The 17,044-nt window shown below is 39.7% G+C and overlaps 1 protein-coding gene across 1 annotated transcript; it reads left to right on the forward strand.

Moving 5' to 3' along the window:
• Window positions 1–452: 452 nt before the first annotated feature.
• SPCS3 (signal peptidase complex subunit 3) lies at window positions 453–9,606 on the forward strand. The gene is made up of 5 exons (XM_047772290.1): window positions 453–715; window positions 2,166–2,239; window positions 4,185–4,261; window positions 7,784–7,899; window positions 8,863–9,606. The coding sequence occupies exons 1-5, from the start codon at window positions 573–575 to the stop codon at window positions 8,993–8,995; spliced, it is 543 nt and encodes a 180-aa protein (XP_047628246.1). The 5' UTR covers window positions 453–572; the 3' UTR covers window positions 8,996–9,606.
• The last annotated feature ends 7,438 nt before the right edge of the window (window positions 9,607–17,044 follow it).

The raw sequence follows: 17,044 nt of genomic DNA on the forward strand, positions 1-17,044 counted from the left end.
GTCTGAGGTTGGGCGTGGAAAGTAAAGGCCCTCTAAGCCCTCCCAAAAGCTGAAGTTCTAACTCCAGGTGTGACAAAAGACCAGGGGTTTTGGAGAGTGCTGCTTCCAAACGCGATACGTCGGGACACACAGCAAACTACCTTGCTTAGCTGAGGGTTTTAGTGCAAATCGACGGCACCTAAGCACCCAAGAGGCCACAGACGCAGACCGCTTGAAGAAGGCCTGAGAAAGAAGGTGGACGGGCTTGGAGGCCAGAGGAGAACCGGGAAGGTGGCCCTTCCGTGGCAAAGCCCAGCACCTCCCCTGCTCGTCGCTGATTGGTGGAGGCGCCAAGGAGGGGCGGGCTTGCTTGAGGCTCAGTCTCGCGGGTTCGGCTCGTCCCGCCCGCTGGTGGGTGTGTCTGGGAGGCGGGGGCGCGCTCGCACGCGTCGCGGGACCGGAAAGGAGGCGGGGCCGCGACGGCGCGCCCCCGGAACGCGCGGCGCAGGCGGCGCGGATCGCTGGGAGCCGGTCCGCGGCCGGAACGGGGTCCCGGGTGTGCGTGTGGAGCGGGGCTCGGGGCGTCCGCCGCGATGAACACGGTGCTGTCGCGGGCGAACTCGTTGTTCGCCTTCTCGCTGAGCGTGATGGCGGCGCTCACTTTCGGCTGTTTCATCACCACCGCCTTCAAAGACCGGAGCGTCCCGGTGCGGCTGCACGTCTCTCGGATCATGCTGTGAGTGCGGCCGAGGCCGGGCGGCGGGCGGGCGCCGAGACCGGGCGGCTGCGCGGGGCGACGAGCAGGGCGTCTGCGCTTCCCCGGGGCCCCTCCCGAGCCACCCTCGCTCCCCAGTGTCCAGCCGGGCGGAACCCGCAGCTCCCCGGTCCCCCCTCGGCGCCCACCCTCCGCCGCATCTTCCCGGGCTTGCTCTTAAATTTTAATTTTGAGCGTTACTCCGGCCGGTGCCTCTGCGTCCTTCCTGTTCCTCACTTCCCTCTGCCCGCGCGGGCCAATGAGGGAGCAACACAACAGCAAAAAGGGCGCCGCTCCCCGCCTCCCGCCTCCGGCCCTGCGCCAGAGTCCAGTAGCAGCCGTCCCCGGGCTGCCCACAGCCCGAGCCGAGCCCGGCCCGGAGCCCCTCCCCAGGGCCTTTCCTCGCAGCACCGACTCGCTGCGGCTGCCAAGTTGGCGGCCGAGGTTGGGATGCCCGGAGAGGACTGGGCATCCCAGTGCCCTGATAAGGCGTGTTTTCAGTTTTATTTTTGAAGGGCCGGTCGCTTTAGTACATCTGGGAAAATGTCCCAAGTCGAATTTTGAAATGACATTGCCCTTTCGCTAATGCCTATTTTTTTTTCCTTTCTAATTTTTATTCTCTAGCACTTTTTTTCTTCGATTCTAGCTATTTCCGCCCCCCATCCCCGCTCTCTTGTCTGGCTTCTGTATACCTTCTTCCATGTGCGCTCTCCTTCTTCAACCTTAGTTTTATTTCTAAGTCAGAGTTGTCAACCAGCCAGTTATCTCGGAGCTGTCCCCTACTCTACCCTTTCCTATATTGATGTTTGTTAGTTACTATTTTTTTTTAGGTTGAAATAGACCCAGGCTGGCAATCACGGCTGTTCCGTGCTCTGGGAGGGATCAGCAGAGCTTGGCGCATTGTGAACACGGAACAGCTGTTAGCTACTGAGAATCTTGAGCAAGTTTCTTACCGTTCTGGGCCTTCATTTCCTTTTGTCTAACTCGTGGGCATGTTGTGAGGATTGAGATAATTGTGAAAAATATGTAGTGGACCTGACCCAGACACTTAGTAAGTGCTCAGTAAATACAGCTGTTCATTTTATGTTGGATTACACACCACCTTGTAGTAATTTTCTTCTACCCATTGGACCAAATCACTTGACATCAAGTATTTACACCTTCTATGAACAGTTTTTAATCTGCTCCCTGGGTTTTGTGAGGGATTCTTTTAGGTTAAATGAAAGTAGCTGATGACCCATTTTCATAGTGGATTAGGATGTTTATCCTGTTTTCACATACATTTTTCTGATTTTTACTTGTTTCTTTGTGGGATTGTTTTTTCAGATGTGCATACAATTAGACCCCTGTCTTTCACTTTATGTAAAGAATTTTGTGAATTTTATATGCTGTTATGTTGGAAGGATGGTAAAACTATTATCTTTACTTCTAGAAAAAATGTAGAAGACTTCACTGGACCTAGAGAAAGAAGTGATCTTGGATTCATTACTTTTGATATAACTGCTGATATCCTTTTCAGAAAATACTTCATTGATTTCTCTCTAGTTTGATAATATACATGTTAGTGATTGGGGGGCAGTAAGTATGTTTATTCATTGAATCAGTCAAACCTTGGAAATTTCTGTGCCTATGTTTTCATCAGTATAATCATGCTAATATCTCCTCATTCATACCTTAAAGAAACTTATTTATAGATTCATGAGTTATTATTGTGTGAACACACTTTAAATTCTTCACAGAAACAGTAAACAGATCTAAAGCTACAGGAGAGTTTGAATCTATATATTGGAGAGAAAATGAAATTAGATCATTGAGACTAAAGAAGAATGTTACCAGAACTCAGCCTACCTAGATGTAGTATTTCACGTACAGTCTTAAAGAATATATGCATATTTTGTGATAGCAGAGAGAAACATAGTAAAAAAGTGATTTGCATCTCCTATGGTTCAGGTCGTTACCAGATGATTATTAGTAAACCGTATTAGCATTTTGCCATTATAGTTCTTTTTATAAGTGCTTTTATAATGAAATTCAGAGAAATCTTAACAATTGCAAGAGTTACTTAAAAATATTTAAATATTTTCTCTTTATTCTGAATTTCCACCTTTTGATTTTGGCCAGTTGTATCTTCTCAAAGGTCAAAGATTACCACATTGGCAGCATTGTTCTCTGCTGCTTTTAGGATCTCACCTGCCTTTTTAAAACCCTGGGATTAAAATTGGTTATGGAGGTTGAACTGTCTCAATTTGTGTAAAACAGTTGTCTGAAGAATGGAAGCAGGTTATGTACCTGGGAAGTTTATCTGACATGCCTCTTTACTACCCTGAAATTAGTTTTAACTTTATTTTTTAGAAAATAATTACTAGGTTTAGAAATAGACTAGGAATTAGTTTTGTAGGCACCTTTTTAGGAAATAGAGTAGACCATCAGGAAAGTCCTATATTAAACTTCTGCTTTTAAATCTTCAAGTCTTTTTTTTTTTTTTTTTAATTTAAGCTAGTGAGTGGGAGTTGGGATCTAGTGTGATAGTAGGAACTTGTGTATCTGGGCAGTTATAGGGAAATTTCCTGATATCTCAGTTATTATGTATTCTCAGTCTTATCATTTGTAGAGTTTCTTAATATGGCTGCTAAAACTTGAAATTGTACTTGTTCTTATAAGAAGATAGCCAAGATTTCTAAGTTCTAAAATAGGGATTCTAAGTGAATACACAGATCTTATCCAAGAGCAGAATAACGTGAACATGTAGTTGTTAGTATGGAAATGAATGTAATAAAAAGACATAATCATTTCCTTATGGTGCTTAATGAAATCCAAACATTAACTCAGTTTGTTTCTCAGTGACACCAGTCTTATAATTAATCCTGGTGAGTTCCCCGCCCCCACTCTGGTAAAGGGGTGAAACAACACTGGTGTTCAGCTGTGGACTCTTACTAAAGCACTTCATTGGTTGAGACGTCTTGGACCTGTGTTCAAAAGCAACATGTACAGTTTACTGTACTTAATTAATTGAGCTTAGTTCACTTCTGTATAACATTAGGTTATATTGTGATATGTTGGTTATACTCTAGAACTCCAGTGGAATCATCTGTGCTTGAATCTTAAGACCTCTTTCTTTTAGACTTGGTTGATTTTACAAAAAACTAAATTTCATGTTTCTTGGTTATTATTAATGAAAGTATCTGAGTTAGTAATGCTTAGAGGAGCAGGAGCTGATAATCTCACTGATGTTTTTGACTTTGGGATAAGCTGAATTTTACATGTTTTCTTTTACATTTTTTTTTTTTTAATTAGTGGCCCAGTATGCTTCTGGGCCACATTTCCTTTTTCTTTTCTTTTCTTTTTTTTTTTTAATTTAATGTCATTATTGCTATGAATAACTAAAAATAATTAAAATTGGCTTTAAAGTTGTATGCTGCTCTATGATTTATTTATTCCTTAATTTATTTACATCTAGAAAATATATTTGATTGGAATGTTAAGCAGTTGTTTCTTTATTTATCAGCAGAATATTCAACAAAAAATAATGTAAGTATATGTATGGAAGTATTTTAGTAGATGTTTGAAACTTTATCCTCTAGGAAAGAATATAAATTTTATATATTCAGAATAATCTGACCTGAGTAATTTAATAAAATTCACAAGTTCATGGACAGGTGACTCTACTAAGAAAACTATCTCCTTTGGTAGCTTCTGTCTTTTTTGTTTCTCTGTTTCTACAGTTGCCTTGTATTGTGGTCCCCAAGAATGGGGTGCAAGCAAGGTAAGTCATAGGTATATAAGGTAAACAGGAACTACTATTTCTTTTCTTAAGATCTGAGAAGAATTGATGGTTTTTCAGTTTGTTCAGCTTTTTACTTGATGTTAGGATGGAGTGGCAACTTCCAAGCTCCTCATGTTCTGAACTGGAAACCAAAATTCTGTTTATGTATTTCTCAGTTCAGAATAAAAGTACAAAATATTCAAAATAAAAGTACAGAAACATTCAAAATAAAAATACACAATCTCGTAAATCAAATATACTATAATAAAAATTTTTTAATGACAACAACTAAAATAAAAGGAAAAAGATGTTAAACTTTGAGATGCTTGCTATATGGACTGATTGATATTTATACTCAGTCCTCAAGCAAATGGTCACATGTCTCCTAAAACATGCAGATACTTTGGAGGAAGAAGAGCAGTTCTGTAGGCAAGAGGTCAACTATCTGTATACATTTGTTCATCCTCTTTCATCATTTTGCAAAGTTTTGCCTGAGATTATATTATTTAGTTTTAAATAAACTAATCTTCACAAATGGAAAAATGGTTTTAAAAGATTCCTGTGAGGAAACCACAGATTGAGCGGAATGCTAGTGGTCCAAGCACATGTGAGCACCAGGAAAACAGCTGAGCTGCTAAGTCTGCTCCACTCTGCCTGACCACATTAAAGGATTAAAAGACAAGATCTAATAAATAGTTGGCTGAGGAAAATTCAGCATTAGTTGAGAAGACTATTTGAAATGCACATTTACATTCACTATCAATGCTGATAAATCTAGTAATAGTAATGTGTGTCATACATGTAATTGGTAAATAAAGATGCATAGTTTAGGGTTGGTGTTTAGAACAACTTGTGATCGAAAACCTTTGGAGAGGAATTCCCATTGTGGCTCAGTGGGTTAAGAATCTGAGCAGTATCCATGAGGATGAGGGTTTGATTCCTGGCCTCACTGCTCAGGTGTTGCAATGAATATGTGGCTTGGATCCGTTGTTGCTGGGGCTGTGGTGTAGGCTGGCAGCTGCAGCTCCGATTCAACCCCTAGCCTGGAACTTCCCATATGCTGCAGGTGTGGCCCTTAAAAGACAAAGAAAGAGTAAAAAAACACCTTTGGAGACCATTCTAGATAAGATTTGAAAGGATGTTGCTGAGCTACAAGTCTCATTACCCGGATATATTGTTATCTAAAGGTGACTAATTTGTGAATCAGCTCTTGGGTTATTTAAAAATTCATTTAAATGTTTTATTTTCCTTTTTTAATACATGATGTGAACTGTTTTGATAGTCTTTTATTAAGCCATATAGTTAAAATTAATTTCCCTACTGAGAAATATATTTCTTTGTTTTGAGTTGTCCAGGATTCACCAAGTTGAATACTTAATGTACTCTTTTTGGAGTTCCCATCATGGCTCGGTAGAAACCAATCCGACTAGGAACCATGAGTTTGTGGGTCCAATCCCTGGCTTCGCTCAGTGGGTTAAAGATCTGGCGTGCTGTGAGCTGTGGTGTAGGTCACAGACATGGCTCGGTTCTGGCATTGCTGTGGCTGTGGCATAGGCTGACGGCTGTATCTCCAATTAGATCCCTAGCGTGGGAACCTCCATATGCCATGGGTGTGGCCCTAAAAAGCAAAAAAAAAAAAAGTAGTCTTTTTAATAAATTAGTTTGTCAGAAGTTTTGTAATTAAAAGCTGTTGTAACACTATTAAAACTATTAGTTTGTGACTGAAATTTGTTAGTCCAGTCTGATGTAGAGCTTTTGTTGCAGATAGCGTAAGGGTTGAGATTTATATAGCATATTGCTAAAACAGAAATCTTCTTGGGTCCTGAAAGTATAAAATGAATGATTCTGATATGTGAATCAAACTCTGAAGGCGAAATCTGGAATTAAAATGTGCTTCTGTGTTCTTACTTGTGTTGCCCTTATGGTCTGTTATTAGCATCCCTGTAGTTAATTTGCATCTAATTTGTAGTTAGAGTCCACTTCTATATTGTTTTTGAATTGTGTTCATTTTCAGGGGTTGACAAATGAATCAACTTTAACTGTTAATTGCTTTAATTAGTCATCTGAAATTTTTAGCACTTCATTATATATTTATTTTGAGCATATCTTTTATGGAATATATTTTATTTTGTTAAGGCACTAGGAATATTTGGTTGAATAAGTTTTGATCCCTTGAGAATCAACAAAGTGTTAAATAGTTAGAAAAAGATGTTCTGAAGAGTAACAACTGTAAACACAAGAATTATTCTAGAAGTCTCAGCAAATGATCCAGATTTCTTGGTGACAGATATACCTAAATTATATGCATAATTCTGGTTTACTTCAGCATGACTAGTAAGTTGATACAGTTTGGAATTTGGCAGATTACTGCTTTGGTGAATGAATAAATACACATGAAAAGTCACTTTACTTTGGCATATCTTTGATTTTGTGTTCTTCAGTCTTGATGTTTCTGTTTAATGTTAGAGGCTTTAAGGTGAAGATTCGAACTTCCTTTTAGAAATGAATTTTTCCACATTGCTTTTCAGTTAACGTAGTCACCACTGCTGAGCAGTTGGCCTCACGAGCTGATGGATGATAGCTTAATAAGAACAAATTTCTTGGGATTTAGTAGTGGTTACAAATGTATTTTTTTCTTCATTTTAATTCCCTAATTTCCCAAATAGAACTTGTTTGTGATATGTCAAAACAGTGCCTTAAAAGGATTGTCTAACTTCTCAATTTAAAGGGAAAAATGTTAAGAAGTCTTTCTTTAGTGATTGCTTGATAATTTAAAACCTTGGCGATAACATTAGTTTTCATGCACTGGTCTGACAGCAGTGACCTGTACTAACAGTGCGAGACACACAGATTCATTAGTTCTCTTTGCCTGGCATCATGCAGGGTCCACATTGAGTTGGAGGGTCTCAGAAGTTTTACAGGGGAAAGTGATTTAAAAGAAAGCCTCCCTTCCAGGGATTCTAATTGTTTCTGTTTTCTCCTGCGGCCTCACCCTGGGGAGAACCTAAGTCTAAAACCTTGTACCAAGTAAGCTTTGAGGGCTCCAAATATTACAGCTACCTTAGCAGAAGGAGTGATTTCCTTTAGGGAAGTATCTTTCTTTTGTGCAAGACAAGTTTGATTCCCTCTTATATATCTTCCCCCTTGTTAATCATTTCGTCTGTTTTAAGATTTTTATCAGTTCCGTCAGAGTTGGAATCGTTCATGTAAATTAGACTGTTTGCTTACTAGTACTTTTGAAGTGCTATTTCTGATGAATTATCTAATTAATTTTCATTTTAATGTAGGCCCTGAACCAAGTTGTCCTTTGGGACAAGATTGTTCTGAGGGGTGATAATCCGAAGCTGCTGTTGAAAGATATGAAAACAAAGTATTTTTTCTTTGACGATGGAAATGGTCTCAAGTGAGCAATTCTTTGTCATTTTTACATGTAATGATGTGTAAAGGGGAGAGAAAGATGTGATGCATTTTTATTTTATTTTATTTTATTTTAATTTATTTTTTTTGCATTTTTATTTTAAAGAAAAATCTTAGAGGGTAAAAGAGGAAAATTGAAAGAAGAAAAACATTTATGCAGATCTGAATTGGAAGATGGTGAAATAACTGCCTTGCAAACTGGGGTCTAATATAAGCTCAGTTCCCTCACATTATGGGGAACGTATTAGTTTGTGGCTTCTGCCCTTGGGGACCTAGAACTTGGGCTTGCTGACACCGGGTGGTATGTTATCCTCAAGGGCTCCTAGGCAGCGTGAGGGACTTGCCATCCAAGCCTTAATGAGGAGACAGTGTGGTTTCTCATTTTGATCCACTTCTCTGAACCTCAGTTTCCTGTTACACAAAATGAAGGAATTAGAATAATTGGTCTTTGGGGTCAGTTTTAGCCCTTAAACTCTGTGGGTTAGTATTGGAAAGAATTTTAGGGGAGAGCTTTTTTTTAACCAGCCCTGTTTTGCAGATGAAAAGTTTCCAGCCATGAGAGATTGTGATTTGTTCAAGCTTCCCCAGCTAGATAATGATACAGTTAGGTTTCAAATAATTGTCTTCTGATTTCTTCCTCAAAGCTCACTATGTTTATTCTCTGTGTTTAACTTACGGCTTTTTAGCTGATAGCTGGAATAGTGTGACTGCAGAAGTGAGTTTAGGCAGGTCCTCACGGGGTACCTGCAGTGAGAATGCTGGAGTTCTCCAGCACTGCTTTGGATTTCAGAAGACTTGAGAAGGCTAGTTTGTAGATTAGAATTCCAATTAAGAATAGCTGGTAAAAAATAAAGTATTTGATGCCTCAGTACTTGAATTAAAACTTTTTATTGAACTACAAATGTTTCTGCTGACATGTGTTTATTATATGTTTATTATCTTTTTATAGGGGAAACAGGAATGTCACTTTAACCCTATCTTGGAATGTTGTACCAAATGCTGGAATTCTACCTCTTGTGACAGGATCAGGACATGTGTCTGTCCCATTTCCAGATACATATGAAATAACGAAGAGTTATTAAATTATTCTGAATTTGAAACAACATATTTTTATACCTAATGAATCGTATTTCATTTATCTCTTCCCTTGCATCTTCATTTGTTTTTAGTTGTTAACTTTTGGGGGGGGGCATAAGAGTGAACATCAAAAGGCATATTTGAAGGCAAAGGTTAAAGTGCTACTTAAACTTAATTTTACAAACAGAAACAAAGGCCACTAGAGTGGAGTATCATAAGGATTTGTAAAATATTTATATTTGAAGTATTCCCTGTATTTCCATTATTCTTTATGGAATATGAAGTGAGCATGAAGGGCAGTTAAACCTTTCTGGTGCCTGTGGAGTTAGAGGAACCCTGTGCTTTGCACTTAAGCAGGTTCACATTGGGTGTGATTTAGAAGCAGACATTCTCTCTTAGCTCTTTGAGGGTATGTCTAAATACTGGAAAAATTAAGTTGTTGAGAAGTCTGTTTTACAAAATAGCCAAAAGTGATGGAATTTTATTCCGTTTGTCTAAAGAATGCCCACAATGCTTGGTTTTCTTATAGGAGACTGGCAACTTTCTCCACTAAAGACTAAATACCTCTTTATATGCTGTAAATCATTCTAAATCATTTTAAAGTCTCTTAAGTCAATCCAATGTGTGTTTCTCAGTGCTTTTTTAAAAAAAGTTCCTTGGTATTATGTCTGTGTGTGTTTGTGTGTGTGTTTTTTTTTTTTTTAAACATTGCCATTGGAAGTTAAAAATGCATGGTTTATCCTATGAGTTAAATTTGTTCTGGTAAGCATGCCTAGTGCCACTGAGAGGTAATTATCTAAGATTTTTTCTAGTTCCATATTTTGCTAAAATGGTGTGCTTTTCCATTTACAAGCACTCATGTATTTTACTGTATGTGATCCTCAGAATCTAATGAGGTAAGTAGTACAAATGTTAGCTCTTTGCAGATAAACTGAAACCCAGAAGTTCATTGAATTGCTTCAAGGTTATTACCTAGCTAGCAAGGAAGAGAGTTAACCCTTGAACTCTCATTTATCTCTTCCCTTGCATCTTCATTCATTTTTGAACATCTGATCTTAAACTATGATCTAATTCTCTGATTATATCCTTTCCTTTATACCTCAGATTACAGACTAATCAAAATTCACTTATATAATTTTCAATATATTTTTTGTTACCCTGGATGCCTTTTGAATTACCCACCAGAGGTTTCCCATCCTGTATGGAAGTGACTAATTTTCAAGTTGCCAACAATTTATATAGAGGTAATACCTCACTCATTCTCTACATAAATTTTACTCATGTTAAGAGTGTAAGAATCCAAATGTATCTAAAAATAATTTAGAGATTGATTATATGATCATATTTAACATGATTTTTTCCTGCAGTGGGCAAACAAACATCCTCAAAGGAAGCAGCTACAAATCAGTCACCCTGAAAAGCAAAACCGCACACTGTAGGTGCGCTGTCAGCAGTGACCACCAAGGGCTAATGTTTCCTAAGAATAACATTTGTTATACTTAGTTCATGTGAAATAACAGCTCCCTTTAGTTATATCAGTTATAGGACATGTGTTCCTGTGAAGTCAGAGGTATCCTGAATACTGCACTGAGTTTGGCTCCCAAATTTTTATTAAACTTTTCAGGCCTTCATTTCTTTATGTCTAAAATGAGAGAGTTGGACTAGTTAAATTAAATAATGGTTCTTTTATACCCCACAAGTCTATAAAATTCTTGTATTTGTTGGGCAAGAGAGATTGAACAGAAAAGCACCTTAGTAATGTAAAGACAGCAAGGTGAATTAACATACACTTCGTATTGATCTGACTTCGTTTTTGTTAGAATCTACATCCAGAAATTTAACCCCATGTAGTTTGTACAAATACCAGACAAGGAAACTTAAAATTGGCCACTGTCACAGCTTAAAGATCGGGTGTGTTCTCCCCAAAGGGACATGCAGTGAGCCTGTGGCTTTGGCGGGTCGAGGGCCTGGATATGTGTCTGCTGGAGATGAACAGATTTAACTCAGTGATTGTTCAGTCCGTGCCTACCTGCTCTTGGAGTTTGCTGAGGAATAGTAGAAAGGCTCATTTGAATGAAGGGTAAATAGTTTTTTGCTTTTACGTAAGGGAAGCTGCTTAGGATAAGATGCCCAAAGTGGGACTAAGAACTCCTCTCAGGAACTCATTTTTGGGTGTGCAGCTTTGCAGGTTCACTGAAGTTCTACCAACCTGTTGCTTAGTTGGTAACTGTACCGTCTATTTTAGTGTCAGTGTTTTCATGAGTCTTACAGTCTCCACAAAGACCTGAGGCTTCATACTTACACAAACCTAAGAATGAGGAGGAACATCTGAGTGAGGAGGTGATCCTGGGGAAAGAGAATAATTGCAAGACACTTATTAAAGTAGTTTAGAAGTGAGTCAATTTTAAGATGTGCTGCTTACATGGCCCTTTTCTCTAGACAAACAGCTCTATCAGTATTTTGTTACTCCCTTCATTGATTGCATTTGGTTCCTTCGTGCTTAAAGGGAAATAACAGAAAACTGAAGAAATTCCTTACGGTGTAATAGGAATGGTTATTGTGAGTTTCCGCCCTGGAATCATTTGACAGCTCTGGTGGGTCTGGCTAGCCTAGTAACACACTAAGAGGTGGGCTTTAAGGCTGTAAGGAATATTTATTTGTTCACTAGTCTATTTAAAGCTTAGTGAGCCAAAGCTTAACATCTGTGGAGTATAGGTTAATGGAAATACTTTGATGCTTTGGACATCAAATGAGTTTATGGGGGAAGAAAACAAGCTGTGAAGTTTGGTAGTAAACATCCATCCATTTCAGAAGCTTTCCTTGGTTTTAGCAGATGGCCTGTGTACCTTTCATTCATGTTGATTCCAAGTGGTTTAAAGAGTTCTATTTCAAAAAAGTTGTTGCACGTTTTGATGCAATTCAGAAAGTGTTTACTTTACAAAATGATAAAAACGTGAAAATACTGAAGATATGTTTGAGGATTTTCTTAATTGCAATAAATGTTCAGTGTTTTTCTAATGAAAATGCATTTTGTTTACAAGTGAGAGTATGCATTTTAAAAGATTTTCAGATTTATGCTTTTTTAAATGTGAAGCTGCTGAACTAAAAGAAAATGGATGAATCCGAGTCTAAGAGTAAACTGGAGTTTTTTCTTTTTTAATGTGAGGTGGGCGGGGGAGGCTAGTCACACTCCAATCTTTCTGCACTAGACTGTGAACTCTCTGAGGGCAGTCTGTTGACTTTATCCTTGTATCTTCCCCAGCGCCTAGCACAGTGCTCTGCACATGATGGGTGCCCAATAAATACTGATGCTGAATGAAGTCACTGTCTCTGTAATGTGGCCAGGCTGAGGGCACCACTTTGCAGTTAATGCTCTCCTCCTTTGTGATGGCTGCCCTCTTCTTTCGTGAGCTCCTGGTGACCTTAGAGATTCTTCTTTCTTTTCAGGCCCGAATGGATGGCCTCATCTAGGCAAGGGCTGCCCCTGCCCTTGCTGCGGAGACCTGGTCTTCCCAGCGCCAGGCTCCCAATAATGAGGGCCCTGGGGGCGGTGCGGTGCCTGTGGGAAAGATTGGTAAAGTCAGCACACAGGCTTGACTTAAAAAAAAAAAAAAATCTCAAGGTGCCTGTTCAGCTTATGAAGAAATGGGCCAGAATACTCAGCTGGGTTATTGTATATTACATGTTATATATTATATAATAATGTCCCATCATTTATAACTTTCAACTTAAAGATGAATAGTTTACTGACCGCCAGTTCTTTACACCTGAATACACCATAGCAGTCAAGAAATTAAACATTTCTTTACACAGCATCTTTTTCTACAAAGTGCTAAATAATTTATTTTTATTTAAAATCAGTGCATTGCCGCTTTATTTCTCCCCAGTGGCTTTTTGTCTACCTAATAATCCCTGATCATTTTTCTGATAATGAGATATTCCTACAATACCATTAATAGGTTCTAAAGGTTGTCTGCTAATTAGAAATACATTTCTGGTAAGTAATTTAACAATATTTTCAGTTTTGAAAAGGATGGTGAATGGAGGAAACTAAATATGTTGTTTAAAGGCCTTTATTAATCCTTGAAAAATTACTATAGTTCACTGGAAGTTACAAAACTGGCACGGACAGGTCCTTGTACTCTTAATCCCAGCTTCTCCTTGTGATAACATCTCCCATAACTGTACCTCAGTATCTAAACCTGGAAATTGGTACAATCCAGACTTTATTTGGATTTCACCAGTTTTATGACTAATTTGTGTGGTTTACCCAGCATCTTTAATGGGCTTACACCCTGGGGTGGGGTGGATGCTGATACGGACAGCACCTCAAAGCACTTTATGTGCTTGAAAAGTTTGTTTTTCTTTTGTTTTTATGGTATAGTAAAGCTGGCTGTTCTCAGCCCTGCCTTTAAGATTTTTCTTATAGAGTCAAGGAGTAAAATGTGATTGCAGTGACTATTACTGACAAAACAAACACAGGAAAGTGGGTGGGAGGTGGGGGTCACTTGTCATGTTCAATCCCTCTGCCAAGACTCTCCTGACAGGTGCAGTGGGCCAGGAAGGCTGAGGAGCCTCTCTGAGTGGAAACCTAAGGAATTTGGTATTGAAGTGGTCTGTGTGCTCTGTCCAGGCTCAGCAGAGCTGGTGGTGGTGGAGCGGCCAGCCATGGTGTGTGCCGTGAACTCCAGGAGAAAAAGTTGCCCATAGCATTGCTGGAAAAACATGATCTTAACCAGCAGATGATCTTACCTGTTCCTGCACCATATTCCTTGAGCTGCATTAAGTGCTAAATCGTTGATGTTGAAGGCCTTCCAGGATAAAATTAGAGCTCTAGTACCTGGTTGCAATCACTCTGAGGCCAATGGGAGCAGTCCTTCCCAATCTAAGTCCTCTTGTGTCAGTCACTTCCCGTCGGGAAGACCCACTACATGCGAGAAAAGGCCTCCAGGGCAACCTGTGCTAGGTGGTGTTTCTATATCAGTGTGCTTTATGACACACTCATGCAACACCCATAACACTCAGGTTTCACAAAGTACAGCTTTGGGCTATGGCGAAATGCTCATTTACTCCTTCCAAGTCATTCAAAGAAAAAAAGAGGGTTACCTAGTTAATCAGTGTCAAGACCCCTTGCTTCAGAAAAGTGCAAATTATAATAAGAATCGAGAAATTGAAGAGGCTGTAACAAAAATTTCATCATGGCAGTGATTACATATTACTGGTTACAGTATGCCAGGAGATTTATAAACATTGTGATCAGTCATAACATACCTGGGTGTCATTCATTATTCACATGCATCTGTCGTCCGTCGTGCTCCTGTTTGCCAGGCACTGTTCTAGTCGCTAGGGCCAGGGCCCTGATCCAAGTGGAAGACAGTTTTTGCTCTCATGGGGCTCTCCCTCCAGTGGGGAGAATCAGGAAGTCAAGCTATATGAAGTGTCATACCTACAATGGAAGAAAATAATCAGGGAAGAGAATAGGGTACGTTTGGGTGCAGGGTGGTACCTGAGGGCTATGAGAGTGTGAGCTGCATGGGTGGGTATCAGGTCAGGGAGAAATCCTCATCTCGGGAGCAGCAGGGACCAGAGGCAAGAATTCCTGGAGCATCCAAGGAACAGGACTGACAGGTGATAGATGTGTGGAAAAGCAGGCTCTGGAAATTTAGCTCAAGATCAGACTAGGAGGGGACTGAACACAGGTCCTGCTGGCTCCAAAGTCCACTCCAGTGTCCATCACCAGGACACACACTGGTTCCTGCTCACCACTAGGTGCCATCCAACTTTATGGTCGCTTCGCATTTTCTGGTGAAATACAGGAGTCAGGTACCCTTGGCTAGAAATCATGTAATAAAGAGCTTGTTGATAGAAGAAAGACACTCAGCCCAAGAAGTTTTACAAAGATGAATAGGGACAAGAAGCAGATATATATCCAGAGCATCACTGCTTTAATTATTTAGTGAGATGGCACAGGAGAATGGTTTACTATGTACTCTCTGTATGTATTCCTGTGTATATTTTCTTATAAGAATTCAATATAACTTATTCATGTAATTGCGTATATATTCATATTCTGTATGAAATATTTTAAGCTCAGTGTAACCTATTAAATTACTAGAAAGGGAAGTAATTTTCCTCAGTACAATTTTCCTATCTTGGTTTTGAAAAAGCCTTCAGCTGGGCACTGTGCTCTGTGCAGGGCCTACACCTTCATCCCTGGTATGTCATTTTACCCTCATGAGGTGGAAATCACACCCACACCCACACCTCCCCCCCCCACACCCACACCCCCCCCCCACACCCACACCCCCCCCCACACCCACACCCCCCCACACACCCACACCTCCCCCCCCCACACCCCCCCCCCCCACACACCACCCCCCCTGCAACCGGCCAGATGTGTTCTGAAAAGCTTGTGGAAAACAGATCCGTCATATCTTTTTCTCAAATGCGCCTCTTTTGCTCATTACCGGAGCTTTGGTGCCCTCTGGTGACGGCTCTGAAAAACCTAGGGTTTCCAGCATTTCATGCCGCTAGTGTTGCTGTCTGATGTGTACACTGAAAGGCATGAAGAAAAATGACCCACAGGAATATGCACATTTTCTCTTGACTCACATTAAAAATTGCTAAAATCTGTAAGTGTGGTAAGGTAAGAGACAACAATATCTGTGTCATAAATAGACAAGCCTTGAAAACCAATGTGAGGGGAAAAATGATAAATTAAGGATGGGACTAGTGAAAGTCAAACTTGTCATACCTGTATGCACACTGCTGATAAATACCCTCTTGCTGAAACAAGACAGGTAATTTTTTTAAAGTCATTGAAAATCAAATTAAAAAGCCCACTAACAGTATGGAAAAAATGGTATTTTCTGGGCAATCTGAACTACAAACTGGAGATAGAAAACAGTGTGGCTATTTGGCACCACAGGATACAGTTTTCAATCATTTTACTTCCATCCCTACTATGTCTTTGTGTTTTAGGGATATCTCTTTTAAGCAGTATAAAGCTGGATTTTAAGAATCCAATCTTGGAGTTCCCATTGTGGCTCAGCGTGTTAAGAACACAATATAGTGTCCATGAGGTTTCAATCCTTGGCCTCGATCAGTGGGTTAAGGATCCGGTGTTGCTGCAAGCTACGGTCACAGATGTGGCTCAGATCTGATGTTTCTGTGGTTATGGTGTAGGCCTGCAGCTGTAGCTCTGACTTGACCTGTAGCCCAGGTACTTCCATAGGCTGTGGGTGTGGCTATAAAAAGAAAAAAATATGTATCACAAAAGAAAAAATTAAAAAATCCAATCTGATGATCTCTACCTTTTAATTAGTTTTTCTCTCCTTTTTATACAACCTTTTGTTTCTATGCTTGTTTCTTTTCTTTATTTTGAATTGGTTGAGCCTTTTTGTGTTTATTTCATGTTTAATTCATTGATTTTTCTTAATTGTGTAAACCTTGAAATATTGCCATGCATGTGTAACAGGTTTTAAGGTAATGATTTCAAATGAATTCTTAAGAATGTAAATTATAAAGAATATAAGTAAGCTTCACAGGAGCTGGAATTTTTGTTTTTGCCCATAGCTGTACTCCCAGCATCTAGAAGAGTTCTTGCAGCACACTTTGACCATATTCACCTGCTTGAGAACTTCATGTTGCTGTGGTCCATTGTTGTAGCTTTCTTTTAATTAATAAGATGAATTTGACATCACCCTCATCATCATCACTGCAAACATTGATGTCTAGGTTTACTTACTTACATATTTACTATTTGTCTGACTTGCTGTTACCTCTCGCTTGGCTCACCTTTCTAAAGTCTATCCTTTGAGGTTCCTTTGCCAATGAAATGATGGTAGTAATGCCCTTAGGTTTTGTTTATTAAAAAAAAATGTCATTTTGACCATGTTGAAAAATTTTGCTGGGTGATTAATTCCAGATTAATTTATTTTCTCTCGACTCTTTGAAGACATTTGCTGTAGGCTAGATGTTTGTGTCCCGATCCCCACTCCCAAGCCTTGAAATTCATGTCAAAATCCTAGTGCCCAAGGTGATGGGACCAGGAG

Source organism: Phacochoerus africanus, chromosome 3 (assembly GCF_016906955.1).
Source record: "Phacochoerus africanus isolate WHEZ1 chromosome 3, ROS_Pafr_v1, whole genome shotgun sequence".
NCBI classification, from domain to species: domain Eukaryota; kingdom Metazoa; phylum Chordata; class Mammalia; order Artiodactyla; family Suidae; genus Phacochoerus; species Phacochoerus africanus.